Source organism: Anas platyrhynchos, chromosome Z, assembly GCF_047663525.1.
Source record: "Anas platyrhynchos isolate ZD024472 breed Pekin duck chromosome Z, IASCAAS_PekinDuck_T2T, whole genome shotgun sequence".
In the NCBI taxonomy this organism is placed as follows: Eukaryota; Metazoa; Chordata; class Aves; order Anseriformes; family Anatidae; genus Anas; species Anas platyrhynchos.
Window position 1 is genome coordinate 55,903,755 of NC_092621.1, and position 27,110 is coordinate 55,930,864.

At 43.8% G+C, this 27,110-nt stretch overlaps 1 protein-coding gene across 5 annotated transcripts in view; it reads right to left on the minus strand.

Moving 5' to 3' along the window:
- RNF38 (ring finger protein 38) overlaps nt 1-27,110 on the minus strand; it is a 112,274-nt gene that overhangs the window by 32,429 nt on the left and 52,735 nt on the right. For 2 of the 5 annotated variants that reach the window (XM_027446329.3, XM_038170920.2), the window contains one exon: nt 8,869-8,939. In XM_027446329.3, coding sequence (XP_027302130.2) covers nt 8,869-8,939 — 71 coding nt within the window. Of the gene's footprint in view, nt 1-4,377; nt 4,521-6,405; nt 6,561-6,592; nt 6,685-8,868; nt 8,940-27,110 lie in introns of those variants that run through there. The other 3 variants (XM_038170919.2, XM_038170918.2, XM_072030992.1) reach the window with 3 other exon arrangements.

Below are 27,110 nucleotides of genomic sequence, written 5' to 3' on the forward strand. Positions count from 1 at the left end.
TACACACACTTTCAAAGAGCATTTGGTTTCCTCTGTCCACTGCAAAACCACTATTTTCCTCCCATGTTTGGTTCATGTGTGTTACCTGTACAAAAAGTCTGCTGTGATCTTTACCTTTAGTCTAAGAAACAACACTGGTGAAAGGTACTTGTACTTCAGTATAAGCAACGTGACCAGTCATTTGTACTCCCTGCTGTTCCAGCAGCTTGACAAGCCATCACTGTGCTAACACATCCCATGATTTTAACGTGCTGACAAGCTCTTGATTTCCTGCATACTGAGAATGTAAGCAGATGACAAAGAAAATGTCCCCTCACAGACCAAGGAAAAGAAGCTGTTCAGGGATGTTATGCTGGGAGTGGCCGCTGCCACCAGCAGCTCCAGGACTGGGAATTCCTCCTGTGTGGCCAGAGGAGCCCAGTCCCACGTGTCTAGGGAGCTATGGAGCTGAGGGACGTGGCCACTGCTGTCCTGTTGGCAGATCCAAACCTAGCACACGTCTCAGAGGCACGCACCTGGAGGACAGAGGCAGCCAGCTGCACAAACTGCCACCCCTGAGGGGCTGCTCACATGCCCCACTGCTGAGGGGCACAGACTCGGCCCCTCCTGCCCTGGTGCAGGCCCACAGGCGACGTCCCCAGGCCACCATCAGATGCACACCAGCCTCCCCCAGCCCTGCCCAGGGACCCCTGCCCACAGCCAGGCCTCTCACCCGCAGGTGCAGCCCCCGGCCCTGTCCCAGCCGTTGGAAGGGAGCCGGCGGCGGAGCTCTGGGGACAGGCAGCGCTCCCACCCCGGGGGCAGGAGGGTGCCGGGCCCCTGCCCTGGGGCTGGCACCGAGACCCCAGGGGCTCCAGTCCCTGGCACCGCAGGCCCAGGCCCAGCCATGTTGGGCTCCAGCTGCCGGCCTCGTGGCGTTTGGTCCCCACCATGTGCATGGGACTCGAGTGGGAGCCCACGGAGGGGTCATTAACCAAGGATGTGAGGAGAAAGGGGACAGGCTGTGGTGACCAGGCACAGTCACACACCGGCAGCCTCTCCAGGCCCTCTTCTGCCTGCCCCCATTGCCCATCCCTGCTCCCCTTCCCCTGTACACCGCCTCGTCCGCTGGCATCGCTCCACCTGCCCCCTCCAGCAGCCCAGACCTCAGGTTTGCATCCTCACTGGTTGCAAAGTCCTTGTTTGCCTGCAGTTTGTTGATAACACATCAGTTAGTGCAGCTGACTGGGTTTGCTCTTGGTCTTCGTCTCCGTTAAGTTTGTCTGGCAGGTCTGAGTCCCGGCATTCAGTCCTGTTTACTGCTTCACTCCCTCGCTTATCATCCCATTTGGCGAGGTCCTTGATGAGGTCTCACTGCAGGAAGCACTCCCGCATTCCACATACTCCTATCAATTACTGACTGACCAGGTTTGGTTCCTGTCACCACCTCCCTTACTGTTTTTTGGTCAAGTTTCTCTCTCTAGAGAGTTCCTTTTTATGGCTTCCCCTCTTGGCACTGAAATGATCCTTGACCAGACACATATATAGGGGCAGACACTCTCTCCTTCCCCACACAGCTAAAGAAACCACACAAGACTTCAGCTAATCGTACAGAAATAAATAAGGATGTCAGAGACTACAGTTCAGGAAGAATGAGATAGACTACCCATGAAAACTGGACAAATGGGCATCCCCCTGTGCCTTGTCCTACACAGGAATGTTAAACCAAAATTCAAAAGGCAAGAAAAAATAAACAGGAAAAAAAAAGTGGTCATATTAACTGTCAAGGTGCAAATGAAAAGCTCATAGACTTTATACAAAAAGCTTGACATTACCTTTAAATATTCCCTCCAATTTCTAGATCCAAACAAATCTAAAAGCAACTGCTAAAAAGAAGCAAATACACACAATAAACTTAAATTTAAGAGTAACGTACCAGAACTGGCAAAAGGGTTATGGATTATGAACAGATTATTTCTAAGACCAATTGCTATGCTTTTTCCAAGACAAAATAAACAAAGATTATCCAGTTGGACACGGGGCTGCATCACAAAGGAGTTGTCTGCAATTTGCCAGCAGAATCATATTGGGATGACACACAGCTTTTATTGGCAAGAGCTCTTTACAGAAATGTTAGATGACAGAATAAACATCAGCAATAAGAATCTCTTTCCAGAGTAATTGCTTTTGCCCAATGAATTTTGCTGGCTTAGTTGTGCTTTTTAAGATTTCTTTTTTTTTTTTTTTAAAAAAAAAAAAAAAAAAAAGCTTGTAACTAGTGTGCTAATTCAGCTACATCCCAAAACACTTTTTGCAGTGTTAACTTCTGAATTCAGATCTTCAGCTCCAACCCACCAATTTTTATACCACCATTTCACCTGTTCACGAGAGTAATAAAATACCTGGAACATAACACCATAAGAAATACAGGCAGTCCCAAATCTGAGCTGGCTCAAATAAGTCAGGTAGCTGGAAGGAAGTCCAAAATTAAGCAGTTGCTGGGGTAGGTCCAGAAGTCTTAGAGAAAAATACCTGTAGCATGGAGCTCCCCAGTACAAAACAGAGGGAGGGAGGTACTTAGAGAGTCCAGTGAAAAGCCACACAGATGAAGAATGAGCTGGAGCACATAAGGAAAGATTATTATTAACTAAACCATTTAACTAAAGGGAAAAAAAGGGAAAGAGGAAAAGGGATGGGGAAAGGGAAAAACAACAAAACAAAGGCTATATGGAAGTGCAGAGGAAAGAAATTACTCTCTGCTTCCCACAAATGAATGGTGCTTGACCATGTCCTTGAAGCAAGGCCTCAACACACATAGCCGGAGTTCAGGAGGAGGACTGACATTTTCACAACAAGAGCTCACCCCTCCCCTCTTCTTCCTGTTTCCACCTTTTATTGCTGAGTGTGACATCACATGGTATGGAATATCCCTTTGGCTGGTTTAGGTCAGCTGCCCTGGTGATGTTTCTCTTCTCACTTTTTTGCCCATCCCCTAGGAGGGTTGGAGGGAGTCCTGGTGCTGTGCCAGCACTGCTCAGTGGCAGACACAACACTGGTGTGATAACACTGCTGTTCTAGCTACAAATGCAGAGCACAGCACTGTATGGGCTGCTGCAGGGAAAGTTAACATCCCAGCCAAACCCAGTAAAACCTGCTTGAGCAGGGGGCTGGACCAGATGGTATCCAGAAGTCCCTTCCAACCTCAACCATTCTGTGTATCTGTGGCAAGACAAATCAAAGCAGTAGCTGATCTTCACTGCACGCTGTGCTAGGCTTTTAGGAGTGTTTTCCTGTGAATGCAGCAAAAAGCAACTCAACTAATACCTTGGGGTAGAGGTCCAAGAAGGGCAGAGGTCCGGAGAAGTATTTCTGTGAATATATACAGTTTACCACTGAGCATCATGTACATGGCAGGGTGTTTAAAATGGAATGCTTTCTGCCACTGCACTTCAGAAGGGACTGTTGAGATTTAAGAAAATCGGTGGTATGTAACCAGTACTTGAGATGAAAATTTCAGGACTGATCAAGAAACACTAAATAGCCATTTCTATGGTTACAGAGGAAAAAAAAATAGTTCAGAAGAAAACCCCTTATGGCCTTCTCTCTGTGGGATTAGGAAATAAATACTCTGTATTTTAATTCTTGGAGACAAACTAGTCTCCCTAGCAGGCACATCATTCTGAAAGGAAGCCCACATTTCCTCCAAACTTGCTTGTGAAATATCACCACGGGATAAGAAAAAAATTAGTAATGACAGCTTAAAAATGGAAACCAATCTACAGTGTTAGGCTGCCAATGTAAAATTTGCTGTGGCAGCCTCAGATTTACACACCTCAGATTTCTGTGACTTTTGATAATGAAGTAGGGAAATATTACACAGTATTTACTTAAAAAGAATACAATTTGTAAAGTGAGATTAACATTATATGCAGTACAAAAAGGATGCAAGTCCACTTTTTTTTTCAGTGTTTCAGAACCATGATCACTGAGATCTGTGCCTCTTTCTTATGCTGTCCTAAGCCCTACTCTATACTGAAAAATGCCAAAATGCATAACCAGTCTCGCCAGACTGCGTGTTCACATCTGAACACTTCTCTTAAATCCATACTCATCCACTTAGTACTTTGCCATTTGTCTTCATAAGTTCCTCACACATTACTTAAAAGGAGTAGCTATTCTTACTGACTCCAACCTCTACATCACCTCTCGTTTCATATTCAGTTCAGATGTTTTACCAACAGATTCACGCACACAGGACACCAAAACAAAACACCCCCTTCAGCATTTAGTGTCAAAGTAGTTTTAAAGTGTCTTCACAACAGGTTTCTAAGAATCAGCTTTTAGAAGTGCAGCTCAACAAGAATATTCATCATGCTACATTCTTTTAAAGGAAATCACCTGAGCAAGGAAGAAAAATTCTCAGAGAGAAGACCATTTCCGAAAGCTTTGATGAAGACTTCCAGGCAGAGCCCCTACTTGGCAGGGACCTAAGTTGTGCTATGAATACTCTCACCCCAGTAGGGTGACTTATGAGCACATAAGTCATAGCATCTTATACGTCATAACTGCTCATTAATCATGACTTACCCTTGCTGCAACGTGAAAGGAAAAAAATGGCTAGTTCTATCAAAAATTAACAGATTTGGCAAAATCAGGCCACAAGGCTATCAGTAAGAGGCTCTGGAGGGGATAAAAGTGAGTTCAAGCCACTGGTGAGTTTGCCTAGGACAGAGGCATCAAGAGATCTGAGTGACAGGAGCAACACTGTAAGACTCACCAGATGAAAGGCTCCTTAAACAGAAAGGAAATAAAATTTAGGATATGTAGCAGTGCTCACATGAAGAAGCACAGCACCTTGTTGTTTTTTTAAAAAAAAAAAAATCCTTTTTTTTTTTTTAAAACACTGTACGATTGTAGTGATAAATACAAAATGTAAAAGTTATCACAAGTGAACCAAGAGGTAAAAATCTCCAGGACAGCAACCCTGAAAAGCCTGTTTTTCTGCAAGGGGAGAGCAAGTGGTGATGGAGAGCAAAGCCACCGATTTTTTTTACGGCTGGAAAGCCTATTGAAGGTACCTGGTGAGGGTGCGCTATGCTACTTAACTATTTTTCGACCGAGTGAGGAGCAGTTCCGAAGCGGTCCAGACAACCTGGTCGGGCAGCAATCAGCAAAACACTTACGGTGCAATAGAGCTTCCTTTCTTTTCCCTCCCGCTGCTTTTAGCTAGCTGCTGCTGTCGGCGTTTCGTTGCAGCTGAAGACGAAACCAGCCCTAGCTTTAGGCGTGCTGGCCAGCAGCAGTCAGCAGAGGGCACCAAAAAGCAAAGGAAGGCTGCCTGGTCTGCCAAGGGGAGCAGTCCCAAGCGAAGCCGGAGCGAGCACCGTGAGAAGCCTTCCTTGGAAGTCAGAGAAGACCTGGGCAAGTTTCGTCCACAACAGAATTTAAACATGCATCAATTAATTATTCAACCTGCCACGCAAACGTACACAGAGAAGAAAAGCACAAGCTGGACTCCAGCATGAGCTGGCTGTCACGTCTCCTCCCAGATTTTCAAGCATCAGCGCCCCGACAATCAAACACAACTCTCCAACTCTCCCAAACAGGAAGAAATTTCATATTCCACCTGCACCCTTACTGTTACCTGTACCCTACCTGTTACCCTTCATGTTCCTCCTGGGGACGGGGAGGAAGAGCTCCTGACAAAGGTTAAATTAAAGACCTTTAGGAGGGAGTGTAAGACTCCCTCCATACAAATTCCCATTGAATGCACCAGCAGTTTCTTCCCATGGACAGAGATGTAAGACGGTTTTGAAAAGCCACAAGATGACAGCTTAAGTTTTAATCTGCAATAGCAGTCTTGAAGAACTACCCGAAATACTACTACAAGTCCTGAAGTACTAGAACTACTACAAGACTACTAGCTTCAATAGGAGTCTTGAAGAACTCGCATTCACAACCGCACAACTTTTAACTTTAGTACCGCTCTTTAATTAGAATATAGAAGCCATTTAATTCTCAAAAACTTTCTTACTGGAGCCGAACAAGTGACTTTACACCATCAATAGCAATCAACCTAAATCATTACCTCCCACAATAACTTGAATAAATGACACTGAAAAAATCCACGTGGAGAAGCTTAGGCATAAATTTGGCGGATCACAGCTGTTACCTGCCTCTGCGATGCACCCACACCTTCCAGGACAGGGACAGTCACACAGCACAGCCCCCACTGCCCAACACGGGGGTGGGGGGTTCTCCCCAATTTGCCCGTGCCCCGGGGCACCCCGCAGCCGGGCAGGCTGCCCGTGTGCACCTCCCCATCATCCCCATCCCCATCCCCATCTCCCATTCCCATTCCCATTCCCATCCCCATCCCCACCACCCCCATGGCTCCGTGCCGCCCCCCGCCGCTCCCCCCCGCACCACAGCTCCGTGCCGGGCGGCTTCCCGCGGGGCGGCTGTGCTGCCCATAGCACCGCGCAGCTCGCAGGGTGGCCGGCTGAGGCTGTCTGTGTGTCCGTGTGTCTGTCTGTGTGTCCGTGTGTGCAGGGGGGCGGCCGCCGCCGGCCCTTTTCTTCCCGCCCCCCCCCCCTCCCCCCGCTGCCGGTACCTGCGGCCGCGCCCCCCCGCGGCTCCCCGCCGCCGCCGGCGCTGCCCGCCGCCATCTTCCCCACCCCAGTCCCGCCCCGCGAAGGAGGGGAGGGGCGGGGCCGGAGGGCGGTGGCCACGCCCCCCCTCTCCCCTCAGCTCCCTCCCCCCCGCTCCCCGCGCCGCCTCACGGAGTAAATAAATAAATAAACACATAAATAAATAAATAAATAAACATATAAATAAGCGAAACAGAACTCGTTTCCGAAAGCTTCGGACGGGAAGCCCAAAGCTTCCATGGCATGGGGCTGGCAGCAAGCATCCGTCTTGCCGTCTTGCTGCCTCACAGGCAGGAATGCTCCTCAGGTGTGGAGTCAGCGCCCAAAAGTAAAACACGTTTTTCGCCCACCATCCTTAAAGCTGAACTGAGGATAACAATAAAGAGGCTCTCCCCCAGTTCCTCTGTCAATACGGAGGTAGATGGTATATGCTGGATGTGCTCTTCTGAAGTTCAAGGCAGGTCAGCTGCTGCCCCTTCCCATTCCCCCCCCCCCCAAGCCTGTGAAGCACCTCACAGGATTTCCAAAATGCCTTAAAACAGCTTTAATCACCCCGATTCCCTCTAATCACCCGTCTTCCCTCAGTTTTCTGTCAACCCAACAGGGGTGTTCCTCCACGTGACAGGAAAGGAAGAATGCTGAAGGGACTGCCAGACTGAAGCTGGTGCACCAGGGTGGCTCTGAAAGCAAATTTCCACCACCTGCTCCTCACCTTGGCACTATTTTTTTCCTCTCCCACATTTTTCCCACTTCTGACCCACAATGTGGAAGTGACCTTCAGCTCTGACTCTCCAAAGAGGAAGGACAGCAAAGATTTCTAGTTGCTGCAAGCACGTACAGAAGAAAGCAACGCCGGAGCTCCGTCTTTAAGCATCTTCAAAAATAGCTCCAACACAACAAGAAATAAAAAAAAAAATGATAATAGAAAAGGGGAGTTTAGCTGTTTTTGTCTGGTTGTTTTTTTAATCTACTGAGAATATTTTCAGACACTGGAAACAAAAGTAGAGAACATATCGCTGTTAGAGTTTCACAATTCATGGCCAGCTAATCAACAGAAAACAAAATAATCCCACAATCTGGATAGCATGTTTGCCCAATATCTGTATATTAAACCAAGCCTCAAATGTAGCATGGTCTCTGAATACACACACATTTTTAAAAAGAGGGAGATGGGAAAAAATGCAGTATAGCACTAAAAGCAACTTGCAGTGAAAACAAATCCAGCACTGGGATGAGTTGGAATAACTATAAACTTGACCTATTCCAGAATTTTAAAACACAAGGGGTTTTGCATTTATCAAGGCACTAAGATGCAATTCTCATTTCTAAGAATGATCTTTAAAATTTGACTAATATATGCCACGTCGAGCCAAAAAGTAAGCTAGCTATGAAGTGTCATAGTTGCAAACAATGTAGTACATGTTATATGTTGAATGAATGTTTATCAGTTTGCATAATTACTCTAAAATCTTAATTACTCTAAAATCTCTTAGGGACGGTTGAAGTTGAAATCTCTTAATTACTTCAGGACAGTTGAAGTCTAAGGTAGACCCATCAACATTACCGCTAACTTGAAGGAAAAGTCTCACAAGCAGTTCAGTGTGAAAACTTGTCCCTTCCGTATGCCAGACTTATGCTACTGATCCAAGTAATGCTGAACACTGGTAGCACAACCAGTGTGCTACCAACTGTGAGCCAATCTGAGGATTTCTTGTGAGCCAATCTGAGGATTTCTTGTCAAAAATGACTAGGAAAACACGCGTTACTGGACAGGTTGGTGTTTTAAGACTGCACCACTGAGTGACAGTTTCCTACCTGTAAAAACAAAACACACAAGAAAACCCCCCAAAAATGTACCAACAAAAAACAAACAAATAAACTTGAACACTTAGCTAGGCTACAACTCCTGAAGCAACAGGCGTAAGACATCTTACTTTACCTAACCATTAGCAGCAGCTTTATTAACTGAGAGCATTAATATGGCAAACCACCAGTGTTTACTAAGGGAATGCAAGCAAAAAAAAAAATATTGTACAACATAAATTTCTCCTTCATTTACTAAGAGATTGTCCCGAATAAAGTATATTTCTTAACATGCCAGAGAGTTCAAAACTAATTTTTAAAATTGACTGCTACGCCTGCATAACAAACAGTCTTTATATAGTAAAAGCAATACATAAATATATATATATATATATATATATGCATCTTTTGAAGGAAAAATTTATGTATGCCTCACCTTATCACTGTCATCGCTGCAAATGTGATCTTGATGGATTGACTGGCATTGAAAGGAAGTACCAATGCTACCTACAAAAGAAGGTGGGGAAAAATTGTTAAAGTGATAACCCAATTCCTGTGAATGCTAAAAGTAAAGACACATGTACCAGCCAGAATTTTTTTTCCACACACAGAAGAGAGATTTATTTGCTGAAGAGTTACGTCTGACAAGTCATACATTTAAATCTGATGCTGGAATAAGCATCAGAGATGCATTTTGCACAACGTGCCAGCAATATCTCCACGCAGACTTTTTCCAAATATTTAAACGGAACAAAATTAGAACTAACTACTTCATCTGTCCAAGGCAAACATATGCAGCAAAGTGCATACGCACAGGCACAAACAGAGCGAAGCTACACGCTCCATGTTAAGGTAGTGCAGTCCTGCCCCGTATCTTTTACTCCAGAAAATTTTCAGCACCCTGGTTAGCCACAAAACAAGTCTCTCTCCAATGGTATATTAGGAATAAGAGTGAGCAGAAAAATCCGAGGTCAAAGCAGAAAAGCTTTGCTGTGTTGTTATCAGTCTTGTCTATAGCGGAATTTCTGCCTTCGTAAGTTTTTTCAATAGGTTTCTTTATGTCACATTCTCTTATGTGGTGCAGCACACCTCTACAAAGGCTCACCCAGTTGTGGGTCTTTTGTCTAAGGAGAGAACCAAACTGAAGTTTGATCATATCCACACAGATCCCCAAGCTTTTTAGATTTACAAAATACACTCACAGAGCCCTTACACCACAAAGATTTATTTTACAAGTTTTTTCCTTGCTTATAAACTACAGGAGTCAGGTAACAGCTATTGTTGGTTTCATGCTGCCATAGGCAGAAAAAAAAAATACTCTTTTTATTCAGCCACTGGCAGAAATCATCGCCAGTTAATGTAAGCCCCTTAAATCTTGCTGTAATTGGGTGAGGGAATGTTTGTCCCCCCTTATTGCCATCACTGCCTCAGATAAGACTCAATGTGTTTACCATTAAAATTGCATTTTTTTCCTGACTTCTATAACAGAAAGCAAAGAATGGGTGAGAGGGAAAACGAGTTTCCTTCCCCTCCACTGAGTTGCAGGCACTCTGTAGCCAGAGCAGACGTTCCTGAAGGAGCCACTGCTGAACCCTGCCGCACAGGCACAGCCCGTGACGGCACAATGAACCCGATCCAGCACTTCGCCTCTGGATGTTACTCATCATGGTCCTCAGCCAATTCACATCATTTTAGGCTTGAATCGCACGCTTGCAGACTAGCCAGCTTTACCACAGCTACTGGGAAACAATTCATGTCACGGCTGCATGTAGATGCTGTCCTGAAGTTTCCAAGCTTCATAAAATATCTAACAGCCTCCAGTTTTTCTGTCCGAAGGCTTGAAGTTGCATGTGCTAGCTGAGCAACATTCAGTCAGAAGAACTTTAACATAAGTTTACTCATCCACTTAAACATTACTTTTCCCAAGAAAAAAGTCTCCATCCAAGCATCAAATTTAATCCACGAGAAAACTCCAACATGCCCTGACTTTCTTGAAAATAATAAAGCACTTGACTTCCTTTTTCCTGCCAGGTACTGCTAAAAACTTCATCCCATCAAGTGATACATGTACGGTTTCCTCCTGTTCCAAATCTGAGTTTCTTTTAGAGCTGACAACTTTCAGAAGCTCTGAATGTGTAAGAATGCACAACAGTATTTTACAAATGCTCACCATTAGCATATTTTCATAAACAAACAAAGCAAATATCTTAAAAAAGGTGGTAGCAGAGGATCCTGTAGGGTACGACATCTACAGCTCTGTTTGGCTCTCACACACAGAAGGTATTGTGCTTGGTTTTGTTTTTATAGCAAAGCACAGGAATCCACACTCGTGTGCTGGGTAGGATTAGAGCTTCCTCACACCCTGACCAATCAGAAATAGAAGCTTTGGATCCTTGATAAATACTTTGCTGTGTGGTAGTTTTGCAGAAGCATGTTACCTCTGAAGTCAGCTAAAAAGCCACGTGCCTTTAAAGGCTGCGACTTTGAAAGAAAAGAGCACTTTTAAACGTGTTGCTTGGTTATTCCCCTCCCTCCCCCTCAAGACTCACACATTCAACTTCTTACAAGTTACCAGAACTGTATGTTATTGACGGGATGGGATGGGACGGGACTCTCCCCTGCCCCCAAGTTCCCCTGGCATTACCAGGATGGAATAGCTCTTCAAGAAAGCAGATGTCAGTTAAATTCTTAGTAATCCCATGGTCCCATTCTCAGGAAATAAATTAAAAAAAAAAAAAAAAAGGAACCAGAACACACTGCCAGAATCTATATATCCTTCTGGAAAAAAATCCCAAACAAGTATAAACAAACAAACTAAAACCTAAATTTTCCACGGAAATTACTAATTAGTTACAGTTTACATAAATAATGCACCAATATAATAAAAGATCATTAAATATAGATAAAAAGGCCACATATTTATTTGGTTTGAGATAACAAGAACAGCTTCAGATGTCATACAGTTTTCTTTTTGGCATCTGTTCCTAGTACCCAAACTAAAAAACTTGACTCAGCTGTCACAGCTTACTGCAGACTGCTAGGCGTTTGGGCTCACAAGCAGACTTTGAACTGAATCTAGAGTTGCACTTTTCACAGCTATTTTGCTCTAGCAGGTTAGGATGAAAAAGACAAGAAACCTATTTCGGAAAACCTATTAGGGATTTTTTTTTGTAGGCAAATGTTCTTTCAAATGCTGAAAACTGGTGTTACCACAAACACAGCAGATAATGCAGAGAGATAAATAACAGCATTCTGGTGCCTATCTGCACAGTCAGTTTTAGATGCTGCTCTCACGTGGCTACAACATGCACAAGAAGTTTAAACACACACAGAAAAGTGTATTGCCTGAAATTCAGGTGAAGAATTTGCATGTCTACACCCATCTTGTCAAGCCTGGATTATATTAGATGCAGCTTAATTTTACAGGCTGCATGAACACAGTTACTCCTTACTGTTCTGAATGCAGGAGACACACATGCTTGCTTCCTGAAGCCAGTCCCACGTTAACTTACAAGGGTTAAATGAGGACTTCATGTAAATACATGCACGTACTAAATAATAAACCTAAAAGTGTTAGAACTCCTGCAGCCCAGCTCTGGAGTGGCCACGCAGCAGAAAATCCTCGTTAGCAGCGTGGCTTCCACATGTATGAATGTGCTGGGAATCCTCAGGCTGAAAAGCCTGACCTTCTTTTGGAGTTGGGGAATGTGGCTGCTGGTGGAAGTGGTCACAGGACTAATACCAGAGGAATGAATGTGGAGGGCGGGTGGAGTGAAGGAGATGTCTGGGAAGCACATGGCTGGCCCCAAACTTGGAAAAAAAAAATAGAATAAGTAATAAAGTGTCATCTGTAGAAGAAAGAGGAGGAGCACCGATGCCTCCAGGCAGCGATGAGGTGGAGCTGTGGAGCCAAGCCCCTCGCACAGCCTGACCAGCTCTCAGTCAGGTCTGCACCTCTAAGACATGCTAGCGGTGGCGAGACACATCGCCGTGCTCCCACAGCTGCAATTCAGTGGTCATTAGACTGCAAACCTACAATTAGCAGCTACCTAGAAGGGCATAATCATATGCATTGGAATATAATTGCGAACTTCTTTGATGGCCTAGCAGTGATGATTTTGCTGCTGTACCAGTTTCCCCGTAACTAATTAATAAACTCCTTAATTGCTTTGCACCAGTTATGACTCAAGTCTCCAGTCAAAAGGGTGAACTCACATCCTGACAGTAATGCAGACAGAGAACTGCAGGCACCAACACCAACAGGTTTCATGAGATCTGGGGTTTCCCTTAAACATCTCTCTTATGCACTGTTGTAAACAACTCTGAACCTTCCTGTTTTAAATTTACAGACAATATACTTAAAAAGTGTAAAAGAAATTGAATTATGTTGATTTGTGGGAGAAACACATCAGAGAATAAAAGATTTTACACACACACACACAAACTCGCACATTTATTTAAGCTCCCCTTTCAAAGGAAAATCCTGGCTTTCTCATGCCCAACTTCATCTTGCAAATTTTTTTGAGCTGATTGTATCAAGAATTGCAGCAACAACAATTCAATGCAAAGGTATTAAAAAAAAATGGGTTTAGAAATCTCTAATAAAGTATGTTAGATAAAGAACAGATTGTGGAAATCAAAAGTAAACAACATATATGTGTACATGTACACATACACACATAGGTGTGTATATGTATGCATTTATCTGTGTATGTTTATACATACAGGTGTTTATATAGCCATATGTGCAAAATATAGTTTATAATTCTATCTATAATTCTATTATATTATTTCTATAAAACTTTCCAGTATTTATAATCATTCATTATTTAGCATCATTCACTCATGCTGTCAGGATATTCAAAGCATGCTGGGCTTAAAGGATAGTGGGATATAAAAATCAATTCCTTTTATTGTTCAGACATGAAAATACAACACTTCTAGAACTTTGGTACAAAGGCTTGGCACGTAAACTGAAGATGGGCACGCAGAAATGGAAAGGGCTTACTGAGCTTTAGCCATGTAGTGCTAATTCATCTCTAGTTTGTGAACACAGAACAAGTTTACAGTAAGTTCCCTGTATTCAGTTCGCACAGGCAGGGCAAACAGGGGGGGCAGAGTGATCCCCCTACCCATAAGAACAAATCCTCTAATTTGCAGGGAGGGGTACAGAGAGGACACAGAAAGCCCCCCCGATAAACACGTGGCTCAGAGGCTGATGCCAACACAGAAATTTTGTTTTCTTTTTGACCATGGGGCACTTTACTCAGCACCCGGCCTAATGGCCGCAGATGGGTCCCTATCTCTAAGGGGAAAACGGATCCTAGGCCAGGAACTGGCGGGGCTCATTGAGAGGGCTTTAAACTAGGTAAGAAGGGGGATGGGGCTGAAACAAGGCTTGCTGGAGCTCTGCCAGGGGGAACAATGGCAAGGCTGGGAGAGAAGGCAATGGCCCAGCTGAAGTGCATCTACACCAATGCACGCAGCATGGGTAACAAACAGGAGGAGCTGGAAGCCATCGTGCGGCAGGCAGGCTACGACTTGGTTGCCGTCACGGAGACGTGGTGGGACCAGTCTCATGACTGGAGTGCTGCAATGTCTGGCTACAGGCTCTTCAGAAGGGACAGGCAGCGCAGAAGGGGTGGTGGTGTGGCTCTCTGTATCAGAGGGAGTTTTGATGTCGTGGAACTTGAGGCTGGGAACGATAAGGTTGAGTCCGTACGGGTTAGGATCGGCGGGAAGGCCAACAAGGGAAGCAGCCTGGTGGGGGGCTGTTACAGACCGCCGAACCAGGATGAGGAGATGGATGAGGAGTTCTGCAGGCAGCTGACAGAATAAGGATGTTGCGAGGCTGTGCAGGGACAAAATTAGAAAGGCCAAAGCTCATCTGGAGCTCAACCTGGCTACTGCCATTAAAGACAACAAAAAATCTTTTTACAAATACATCAACACAAAATGGAGGACTAAGGAGAATCTCCATCCTTTACTGGATGCGGGGGGAAACCTTGTTACAAAAGATGAGGAAAAGGCGGAGGTGCTTAATGCCTTCTTTGCCTCAGTCTTTGGCGGCAATACCGGTTGTTCTCTGGATACCCAGTACAAGGCCTACGAGGAGCGGCTGAGGGAGCTGGGCTTGTTCAGCCTGGAGAAAAGGAGGCTCAGGGGCAACCTTATTGCTCTCTACAGGTACCTCAAAGGAGGCTGTAGCGAGGTGGGGGTTGGCCTGTTCTCCCATGTGCCTGGTGACAGGATGAGGGGGAATGGGCTTAAGTTGCGCCAGGGGAGTTTTAGGTTGGATGTTAGGAAGAACTTCTTTTCTGAAAGGGTTTTGAGGCATTGGAATGGGCTGCCCAGGGGAGTGGTGGAGTCACCATCCCTGGAGGGCTTTAAAAGACGTTTAGATGTAGAGCTTAGGGATATGGTTTAGTGGGGACTGTTTGTGTTAGGTCAGAGGTTGGACTCGATGATCTTGAGGTCTCTTCCAATCTTCTGATTCTGTGATTTACTTTTCTCATCATTGGGAGCAATATTCTGTGCCCTTTTTTGCAGTAGTCCACCTCAATACTAAGCAAAACTGTACTGATCCTTGTCTTAATGCCACCCAAAATTAATTAAGATAATAATGCCATTTTAGAAGATAAATTCTAATATTAAAGAATATATTCTATAATATAAATATTTATATATAATATATATATAAAAAGAAAAAGCATCTAAATAAAGATAAATTCTAACTAAATCCTAAATAATGCCATTTTACAAGTGAAGATAAAGACTAGAACTGAAATAGGACTGCAGGTCTTTACAGCAGAACTAAATTATGCAGTGTGCCTGTGCATTGAACTGTGGAAAACTACAACAAACTTCCTTTTTCTCACATACGTGCTTTGAGAACGGGTGTTGCTGCAGAGGAAAGGGCACCTGCATAAGTTTCTGCATCACTGTACTAAAAACTGCTGCACAGCAGACAGCAAACTCCGGACAGCAGCAGCACATCCCTCTGGGTCCCTAACATCGTTAGCAGTGACAGTGCAGAGATGTTCCCACAGCCAGGCTGTCACTGCCATTGATTTCTACCCCCTTCCTCCCTTAGCAAGACTGCCTTTCAGAGTCTCTTCATGTTCTTGAAGGGAAACCTGACATTTAGCACTGACAATTCTGCCTGCTGAAAAAAAGTTTAAAATTCAGAAGAAGGAAAACTACATCTCCTTTCTCCTGCTTGCTCTCTCTGCAAGTGTCTTTGCCGTGTTGTTTACAGATGTGTATTTGCTAGCAAATGGATCCATCACAACATACTATGTTACTGAAATTAAATAGATGTTAATGCCTCATGGAAGGTGGTAGTAGTGGTGGAGTTCGTTCTTTCTCTCTCTCTCTCTCTCTCTCTCTCTCTCTCTTTCTTTCTTTCTCTTCCTTCCTTCCTTCCTTTCTTCCTTACTTACTTTTTCTTTTAATCAGAGACTTCCAAGGACAGTGGAAAATGTTTATAACAAAGCAAAATCTTGTGTCAGGCATCCACCTGCACGTACTGTTTGCCACTATGTTCTGTATTTATCTATGCATAGTCAACTACATTCTATATATGCACACATACAGCCTTGTATGTATGTACATATATATGTATACATGTGTGCATACACATTCATATATGTATAAATATTTTACATACGCATATACACATATTTTGTGTTGTTTATTACCGATTTCTACAATCCATCATTCAGTTTTAACACTGCAACCAGTTGCTAGGAGGGTAATTATCAACTCCAGTAAGGATCAGACAGCCAGAACAGATAAAAAAACCTGAGGAGTCTGTTTTCAAGTAAGCATCCATAATTACACAAGAATCCCGAACTACAGAAAATGTGATTTGTGGGCAAAACTGTCTCCAAAGCTTCATTATTTATTTCTTACAGAACAGCAGAGATTTAAGTTATTTAACTAGGTAAGCATAAGTAATTAGCAACACGAATAAGCAGTGTTTATAAAAGAAGGCTCAGCAACGCTGGTAAAGAGGTAGGATTCTAGATTAAAATTTTACATATATATTTTACCTAGAATTATAGCTGATACACCCAGCTTTTGCTTTAATAATAAAATACAAGCTTTAAGTGCCTTGTTTACTCTATTTCCACAAATCATTCCAGAATTTGCAAGTTGACAGAGATCATCAATATCCCTGAGATCAAAACTTATCTTTTATTCAGAATTCATATAATCACAGAAACACAGAATGGTTTGGGTTGGAAGGGAGGGACCTTAAAAATCAGCTGGTCCCATCAGCTGGTCCTGGGCAGGGACACCTCCCGCTAGACCTGGTTGCCCAAAGCCCCATCCAGCATGGCCCTGAACACCTCCAGGGATGGGGAAGCCACAGCTTCTCTGGGCAACACTGTAAGGTTAAAAATACAAACAAACAAACAAACAAAAAAAACACACGACAAACATATCAGTTCAGTTGGAAGGGGCTTCCAAAAAGTCATCTTGTCCAGCTAACCAAAAGTTAGAACATGTTATTGAGGGCACTACCCTAATGCCTCTTGAACACCCACAGGCATGGGGGAGCAACCACCTCAGTAGAAAGCCTGCTCCAGCGTTTGACCACCCTCACAGTACAGAATTTCTTCCTACTGCCCAACCTGGCACAGCTTTGTGCCATTCCTGCACATTCTGCCATTGGTGACCAGGGAGCAGAGACCTCTGTGTTTCCCCTCCTCAGGGAGTCGCAGAGCCATGGGGCCACCTCTTGGCCTCTTGCCCCGACTGAACAGCCCAGGTGTCCTCAGCCTGTCCCAGGAGGACATCTTCCAGCCCTTTTACGCAGCTTCACGTCTATTTCTTTGTTGTGCTTCATGCTGCTGCTGACCGCACAATGCTCCAGTCCAACCAGATGCCTCTGAAGGCCCCTCCAGTGAGTCTACAGCACCTCCCTGTTTAGTGTCACCAGTGAACTTGTGGAGGATGCATTCAACTTCTGCAGTCACTTACCACTACTGTTCTAGAAACACATACCAGAATGACACTTGGGAAGAAAAAGGCAGTGTAATAGAACAGCCTGGACTCCTCCACATACACAGGTTAAGGCAGCAACACACGCCTCCATTCACTCCTCGAGCATGGTCTCGTAAAACCACAAATAACCACACCTGACATCCGCAGCACCATTAAACCTACTCGTTATCCATTATGCCTTTCGTTTTTGCTGGAAATCACAATGCAGCAAGACCAAGAACACACATTCTGAGAACCCACATCTACCTGAAAGACACCAAGGAAGTTTAGGAAATGCACTGAGGAGAGAAAGAGGCAGTAGACTGAACCCTGGAGAGGAAAAATCAACAGTATTCACCCAGAGGGCCTTTTCTGATGGTAATACTGATCAGCTGAATGCAAGACACATTAAGGCAAACATGAAAATTCATTTAGTTCTTTTCACAGGGCAGGAAAAAAAATCACTTAGCCTCAAACTGATAATTCTGGACAAAACAGTAATTGCACTCTGCAAGCTTATCACTCCGTAGTCCAAGATACAATCAAGACTTTTGTTGTCAAAGTACACAGGGATTGCCAGTTAGGTTTCTTGTCAAAACTTTTATCAATGCAGATGCAAAGACTGATGAAGATATGTTAAAGTAATGAGTTTCTAGTGAGTTAGCTTGCTGGCTGACCTCTTCAGACAGAGCTGACAGTTTCGAAAAGAAAAAGAAAAAGAAAAAGAAAAAGAAAAAGAAAAGGAAAAAGAAAAAGAAAAAGAAAAAGAAAAAGAAAAAGAAAAAGAAAAAGAAAAAGAAAAAGAAAAAGAAAAAGAAAAAGAAAAAGAAAAAGAAAAAGAAAAAGAAAAAGAAAAGAAAAAGAAAGCTGCTTTTTGGAAGGCCATCATTTTGAAAAACAGGTTATTTTCCTCCAAACATTAGTTTCATAAAATTAACTTCTGACTCATCACTTTGGAAAGAAGCAACTTTGCCATAGGATTCACTGACATTGGCTTAAGAGATCCAGAAGACTTCCTGTGTATTTCTGTAGGAAGTGAGAACAAAGAAGAAATCATTATTAAGTTTAAGTTTCAGGGTGTGAAGTTAAAAAAAGACCAGTTTTAAACTGCAAAACATGCTAAGCTCATTCCCATTTGATTTAGACCTGTGCAAAACACATGTATTTTCACTAGAAACACTCCACATGCTTTACTGAAATCTGGAATCAATTCAAACTCAAAGGCAAACTAAAAAATCATGAAAATGGTCTTAAAGATAAGGCTTGGCAGCTTTCTGTCCATTACTTCGGATGCAGAATTAAAGTATAATATGACCTCTTGAATTAGCCTAAGATAAAACTGTGGAGCAAGTTCAATTCTGCCAAATCATGACAAATACTTATAAGCATGTTTTGGGCATCCGTGCATTTGGATAACAAAGGATGATTCTACAGCTGGGGCATTTATGACATCTGTAGCTTAAGTCTAGACTCAACATCAGCAAAAACTTGTTCTCTAACAGCGTAAATTCACATACATGGACGTTGCATCACACAAGGAGAGGCAGGTAGCACATGCTGTTCATTTACGGATGCAGTTTTCAAGAACAGTGATCACACACACAGTGACAATCAGAAGCTGGCTTCGCTCCAGCTGTAATTGATACCAGCAGCAGCAATACAGCTGCTGCAGAACAGCTTTCGGCTAGCAAATACAAACCTTTACAGCATCTGGGCAGCCCGCTACATTTCAGGTCACCAGAGCCACAATTCCACCAATGCCCACATTACTAAGAAAAAAAGCTAGCTTGGGATAAATCTATGTGCTTCACTCATACTCAGCCGCTCCATAAGCTGACCCGCATACCACCGAGTGCAGTTAGCCACAGATACAGAAATGCCTTCTTTCCCTTTCTTTTGAACAAGGCTTTCCATGGTCTTCATGTCATATTTGTTTCACTTCTGGTCAACAGCTTATTAAGCATACTAAAGTGCAAAAGCATGATATAAAGCACGACCCCGTAACTGTCAGGACTTTACAGACGTCCTGCCTGCTTTGCACTGGTGAGCTGGCTGAGCTCAACCACAGCCTCCCCAGAGGCAGCCTTGCAGAAGGGCTTCCTGCTTCCTTCAGAGACCGTGCTGGTAACGTGGTCCCCCAGATGGGGCCAGCAGATGCAGCAGAGCCCGGGAGCTGGGACAGGATTACCACCAGCTAGAGGCTCTGCTTCGCAGCAGCGCATCTATAATGTTCAGTTACACAACCAGCAACTCCTGTAGGAGTTGTGGTTCTTTTTTTTTTTTTTTTTTAACATGTTTTTAGTTTTAAACAGACAGGTTTAGTAATTGGGTTATCATGCTTTTAAAGTATCTTCTTCCTGAGAAACAGACAGCTTCTCGTTACACTGAGGCAACCCTGAAGAAAGGTGAACTGCATTTCATGCCTCTGTAGGGAAGGTCAGATGAGCCCAAATCTCAAAGGTAACATCAGCAGCTTTCTACTCTGCATCACCACTTTTCAACTGTGGTTCAACTGGGATACAACGCCAGAGCTCCAGCGGATCCCCCCTCCACGGGCCGCAGCCTCCTCCAGGCCACATCCACCTGCTCCAGCGGGGGCTCCTCCACCCATGGGGGGGCTGCAGCGTGGAGATCTGCTCCATGGTGACCCATGGGCTGCAGGGGGACAGCCTGCTCCACCAGGGGCCTCTCCCTGCACAGCCCGCAGGGGAACTGCTGCTGCCTGCCTGCCTGCAGCACCTCCTGCGGCACTCACCCGGGGGCTGCAGGGCTGTTCTCACTCCTTGGTCTCCCATTTGCTGTAGCATTGCAGTCTTTTCCCTTTCTTCTATCTGCTCTCCCAGAGGCCCACCCAGCATCGCTCCCTGGCTCAGCTCTGGCCAGCAGCAGGTCCCTTTTGGAGCCGTCTGGAGCTGGCTGTGGTTGTGACACGGGGCAGCTGCAGGGCTCTGCACACAGAGGCCACCCCTGCAGCCCCCCGGCCACATAAGCCCAATGCACAGACTGAAAGTGGGAAAAATGCCAATAAGGCTCCTGCCTAGGTGACAGAGCAAGGCATGCAAGCTACTGTCCCCACCACCTTGCCAAATGCATTTGCTTGCTGCAGTGTTCAGCAGATGCAACTGTGAGGCCTAATGCCTACCTTTTCCCTATGAAACCTACTAGGCTGCACTCCCCCACACACAACCCAAAGCAGTCTCTCTGCTGCGTTAATAACAGGGCAGTTTGTGACAGTCAGCAGGTTTGCTCAAACTCACAGCTTCTAATACCTCGGTGACAAAACTGTGGCCTCAAGGTACGTTGTGAGGCCTCCAAGAAACAACAGCCATCTGTGACACATCACAGCAGCCACCCCTTCTGCATCACTGATACCGAGAGGATGCAGAGTAATGCCCTTCAAGCAATGCACACACAACTTCTGCTTGTATATGTATGTGTGTATGTGTACCTAGATGTAATACATGCACCTCAAAGACATTTAAAGACAAACTTGCGTTTTCCCTCTTCAAACGCAGCTAAATTTTTTCAAGTCCCTTTTTCAAATCAAAGTGAGACACGCTGTCTGGTATGTCTTGAATTCAGGAAAAAAAACATCAGCTATACTGTAATAACCAAGAAAGAGTGCTGGGCTCCCCACCTACCACAGGAAGGGGATTGTTTTCCTTCTAAACCCACACATTAAACAGAACAGCAGAGAGAATCTTCTGAGTTTCATGGTTTCGACCTAACTCGTGGATTGTGATAAAAAGGGAATCAATATCAGTTTTGAGTGGCTTGCCTCACGCCTATCGATATGAGTTCAAGCTCATGAAGTGGTAAGGCAAGGGGAAGAGGTAGGAGTTCAGTCCTTGAAATGCACTCATTTCAGAGCTACTGTACACACCTCGTTGCTTAAAGGAACGACACCGATTGATACACTCATCCCCTTCCCAGCACCAGCCTGAACAGGAAACCGCTTGTATATGCCACCTAAAATACTGCCACATGTGCCACATAAAGTACACACTTTATGTGGGATGATGCTGTGGAGCTCCACTGACTTGCCTAAGTCAGAAGAGTCCCAGGGTGAGTGTTAGCAGGTTTGAAGGCTGGAGAGCAGATTTGAAGGTTAAAGTTGCAAAGGCACGGAAACAAAGCTTGAATTGGAGCAAGTTTAGGCTCTTTAATCAACTGTTCCTTTGATAACACCTGTGAGCTGAGAGGAGGATGTACTCTCATGATATGATACAGCCACAGATGGCCAGTCCACCTCTGAAGACACAAGGAAGAGAAACAAGTTCCCCGTGATACAAAAATTTCGTCTTCCACACACAATCCAAAAAACACAGGCACAAATAACAAACAAACAAACAAAAAAATACAAAACACTCCTGCAGATGTCTATTATCTGCTAGACAACAATATTCCTGTTTGCAACACACTATTTGTATTTTAGGTGCTCCTGAGAATTCAAGAACCCTGAAAAGAACATTCACCACAGTGAAAACAGTATTGACAAGGCAAGTGGAGTATTTCACTATTAACAAAAAAAAGAAGTTAGAGATGAATTCGCAAAATGCCAATCACAACATCCACTCAGTTGGGGCAAGGAAGAGATGTCTGTAAATCAGCTGTGCTGCAGAACTTCTCCCCAGGAACAGAAGTCTCACCACGATGAAGAAAAGCTCCCTCTCAGTAGCTGTCAGGGAAACAGACTGTCTGCCTAACAAGGATCAAGAAAAGTTGATGAAAATGAGACCACTGCAAGCTCACAGGGAAGTCTGTGCCCGTGCTACCTCACACTCGCTAAACGCACCTTCCAGTCACGCTTCTGAGTGCCACCTCTCAGACACGCCAGGGGAAAAGCAGAGGAATGAAGCTAAGGGAGGTGCCTTGGCTTTTAGGAACTTAGTCTGACGTCACTTCAAACACTACACAAATTCTATTTTGAATTCCATGCAAGTGCTAAATGAGTATTTTAAACATAGTATTTCCCTATCTATATAGTGCGCTTATAAAACCCGGCAGCATTTTCCTGAAGGTTACTCACAGGTGGTTGCTTTGCTCCAAGGATCAGCTTTCCCTGCTTGTTCAAGGAGCACTTCAGGAAGAAGCCACTTGGGGCAAAAAATTTACAGCAGCCATAAACCTTCAGGAAATTAGGTTAATGCAGAAATACTTTTACACCCACAAGCACACTGCCACCACTCTTTTGCTGGTAATCTCGGTACTTAGAATTTCAGGAGATGAAGTGCAACTGATGAGATTACACAGCAAAGCGCCAACAAAATCTGTTAGCACATTGTCAGTCCAGCTTATAATAGTTAGGCACCCTCAGAAAAAAAATACTTAAAGCAGTAAGGTCAAAGGACTACTTGTGTCAAATAAGCCAATTAATCGTAGGGCCAAAAAGAGGAAGTCACCTTCTGTTCTGAGGACAACCTCTACAGTCTGAGGCTGAGACTGATGTTGCTGAAGTCACAGATTAGAACTTTATATGTGATGTCATTGCAAATATATTCTTAAAAAAAAATCTAAAAAAAAAAACAAACTCATTTTGCTTGTCTTAACAGTATATACTACTCTCCTCAAACAGCGTTTTAGATTTCATTCCAGACCCATTTTTAAATAGAAATTCAAAAGCCACTTCTTGATTTTCTTACATAACATGACACTGCTCATAACTTTACTCCCACTTGCTGTGCCACTCGAGTAAAACTTCCATCAAGTATTGCAAGGATATGTATTTAACATACCCTGTTTATAAATACAAGCTGTTCAGAGTTTTTTTTTTTTGGTTTTTTTTTTTGTTTTTTTTTTTGTTTTTTTTTTTTTTTACAGAATAGAAAAGAGTTAGACTGTTCACCATTCACTGTATCAGGATTTTAAATTAATTGGCTGTGTCACTTTTGTATCTTCCTGTCTCTGACAAACTGGATTTGCTAAAATCACCTGGTTTCTGTGCTATCTCATTCAAGCCTCAAACATGAAACACTACCAACCAGTAAATGGAGATTAGGAGCTGTTTAGAAATGTTCAGCAGCAAGATCCACCTCAGGTGACGGCCCAAGTAGTCCCAAGGGAAAATCACAGTGGTGCACATAATCAATCAATAGGGCACGAGCTCATTTACAAAAGAAGGCCAACAAAGAGATGTGCCTGTGTGATTACTGCAAGAAGGCAGATCCAGCTCGACTGCTCCCTGAGCATTCGGAAACACCACCTAACACATAAACCGACCTTTCTGTGGGGAATTGAACCATTTTCCAAAAAGCTGCTTCCTCCCACAACCAGTTGTTCATGTTTGTTAAGGTGCAGTCTACCTACACATTTTGGAAGCCCCCTTCGCACATTATTAACATGCTGCTGCAGACGATGCCCCCAGACTCAGAAGAGGCCATCCCTGCTGGCCTCGGCAGCTGGATGCTTGAACCAAGCCAGCAGCACGATGACCAGTTCCTCCTGTGTCAGTGATCACTCTGCCCAAATCTTCTCTCACAACAAAATCATTCTGAGGATACTTTCTGAAGAACTGGCATCAATGTAAACTGCAGCTTGAAACACGCTGCTACTGTAACGTGACAACATACTTCCTCCTTCCTAGCTGCTGTCATTACAGGAATCACACGAGATTTACCTACACAGAAATCAATGCTTGGAGGGATGAGAAGCAGCTGAAAGACAAGTACTCTTGTATTTTTCCATCTTTCTCTCCTTTGCTGCACAGTAGGATCCACAACTCCTACACTGGAATTATCTTACCAGAAGGAATTTTTAAATTGCTATCAAACTAGAATAAACCTTGTTTTCTTAGTTAAAACTCTGTGAGAGGCTGACACTACTGCCAACACACTCTGAATATGGTGTCTGACCCCTGTGACACCTTATTTTGGAGGCTAGTTACACCAGCCCCTGGCTGGTGAGGGGTGGCTATCTCATCAGACTTGTGCTATCTCCTGCACAAGTTACACTTTCGCTGAGGGCCACTGAGCTCTGGATCGTCTCATCCTGCAAGAGCTGGCTGTGGAAACGTGCTTTTGATGAACTTCCAGAGTGAAGCACAGAATTCATTTATGCAGATACATAGTAGGGTGAAACCCACCACAGAAAACACTTCCTAGGAGCCAAAATTTAGCACTTCTTCCTGCTCTTGTCATCTTACAAAAGGAGGCTAACAGCAGCACCAAAAGACAAAAAGATAAGGAAACATAATTATTTAAAAGCATGTGCAGATAGATACAGAATGTAAAGAAAAAAAGTTTTTCAGTAACTCAGGGCTGACTTTGCTGAGACCCCGGAACAAAAAAGTATGACGTGCAAGCCACACAGCATTTGCAAAAAGAAAAATCATTTAATCTTGTCATGGAATTCAGTGTTCACCATCAACTATTTGGGAGATGAATCAACAGGAGAAAACACCCTGTTAAAAGCTGGGTATGAGCAGACGAGCCCACAGACATCCGTATCCGTCCTACAGGACTGATACTAATGGTTCTGAAGATTCAGCTGACTTCCTGAGACACCTGAATGTAAGTTATTTTCATAAAGCTAAAGGTACCTGAACTCTCAAGCCATTTATTTTTCTCTATTCGTAACCCAACCATTGAAGTGATTTTCTTGAAATTCACCTTCTCTTGAGAGTCTCATTAAGACTCTGACGAATCAAGGACTGCATATGCAAACTGTCTGGAAACGTTATTTTGGATGCAGCAACTAAGAGTCCTTTCTTTGGTTTAAACTTGTTGTCACATATTCATCATTATAATAACTACAACAAAAGCAAACAGGCATAAGTTTAAATGTTAAGCTCTAAACTTCAGAGGCTCGTTGCCTTCCTTCCGTTTCTTTGTGGCATCACCCAACAAAGTAGCAAACCCATTGCTAATTTGCACAAAAATCCAGCCTATTCTGGAGAATAGAAAGCTTTAGCAGTGAAAATGTTCCTAGTGCTGTCTGACTCAAGCATATCTCATTTTTATTTTGTTTTGTATTTTCACTACCTGTTCAATCTAGCCATGAAGCAAAGATTACCAGCGAGGCACTGCCTGCTTAGGAACTGACCTTGGAAGCACCTGCTTGAAGCAGGGCCAAGCTGAAAGCTTGTTTACTCGAAGCTGTGTGATCAAGCCATCTCTAGGAAAGTATTTCAAAGGAAAGCCCAAATTCTCTCTCACGACAGATTATCTCCAAAAACAGGAAAACCTGAATATAATTAAAATTGGTCTCAGGTCAGAGAAGCCAGAATTAAGTAGCACTTTGTTACCCTGTATGAGCTTTCTATAACCCTGGTCTCCTGGCAGCTGATGAAGTGCTTACTATTGCAACTTACCAGTTACTTAGTGCAACTAATCAGTAGGACTGACTTGCCAGGACAAAATGATTATAAATTAAATTAATTTATATTTGATGGGCCATGAAATAACTTTCTCTCTTCCCGTCGTTTTTCGTCTCACTCCAATTAGCGAGCGTTGGTCCCAGCCTTGTTTCCAAGGAGGAATGCTCAGCACTTGACTTGCCTTTTTCTCATTACACCTGCAGAGTAAGGACATTAGCAGCCACAGATACCGTGCCATTCTTTCAAAAAATGAATAAAATATTTAGTAATGTTTAGTTATCTTTTTGTCTGAGCAAGTCAGGTTCTAACGATAAAACACGGGTTAGTTGGAGGGAAAAGAAGAAAAGACTGGCAGCACGCCTATTTTATCTCAGCCCCGCACACGGTAACAGAGACATCAATTACATGATACCACACTATTCCCCCTGTTCTGGATATACCACGTCGCAAAATGACTGGGTTTCCCTAGGGAGAGAAACATTCCTAAGGAATCTCAGTTTGCTAAATCACGAGCAGGCCTGTTATTGCAAACAACAAGGCACAGATCCTGAGAAAATGACAAGCCAACGTGTTACCAGCACAGATGAATGTTTCTCTGGTAAACCAGATTCTGCTTTTTTGGAGTACCATTCAATAAGCAAATTCCATCAAGCCTTACAGCACTGCAATTCTGTGTTAATTTGTTGCACCTCTCTTGGAGGAATGCTGCAATTCCTTCTGACCTTTTTTCCTGCTCTGTTTTTTTTTTTTAAAACCAAGGTGCATTACCACATACTTCAACCCATTTCGGTGCTCCTTTCCTTGCTGCTCCCCCTTATGCCTTTATCCAAAGCATCCCTACAGCTCCCAGCTCCTGTCACCACCTACACCCCCCCAACTTGCTCTTGTCCAGACTATACTCTTCGGCAAAAAGCCTTTCTCTCACATTGTTTAGTCTGAGAAGAAAGGACAGAAACGGGTACACAAACTCCCCAGTTTCAGTTCTGGTGCAAATACAGTACACATTGTCACAACCTGTAGTTAAAACAAGGTAAATCAGCCAGCAAACAGATAATCAGGAGGTACCATGCTCATGAGTCTCAATTTCCAGCATTTCTGAAATCTGATTTGCTTTCTAATTATTTTGATTGTTAAGTACTCTTCTCTAACTGAAATGAATTTCCACAGGGATAGTACAACACCGACACAAGAGTCCAAGCCTCTCCTAAGTTTCAAGGAGTACACAACTAAAAAAATTCTCATAAACAAGTGCTCTGAGAACCAAACCTAACCTGGCAAAATGCATTTCTGTCTGTCCTGGACCTTGAAGATAGCAAAAAATTCCTTCTAAAGTCTTCTCAGATGTTGTGCTGGAAAAAATTCCATCTACCATG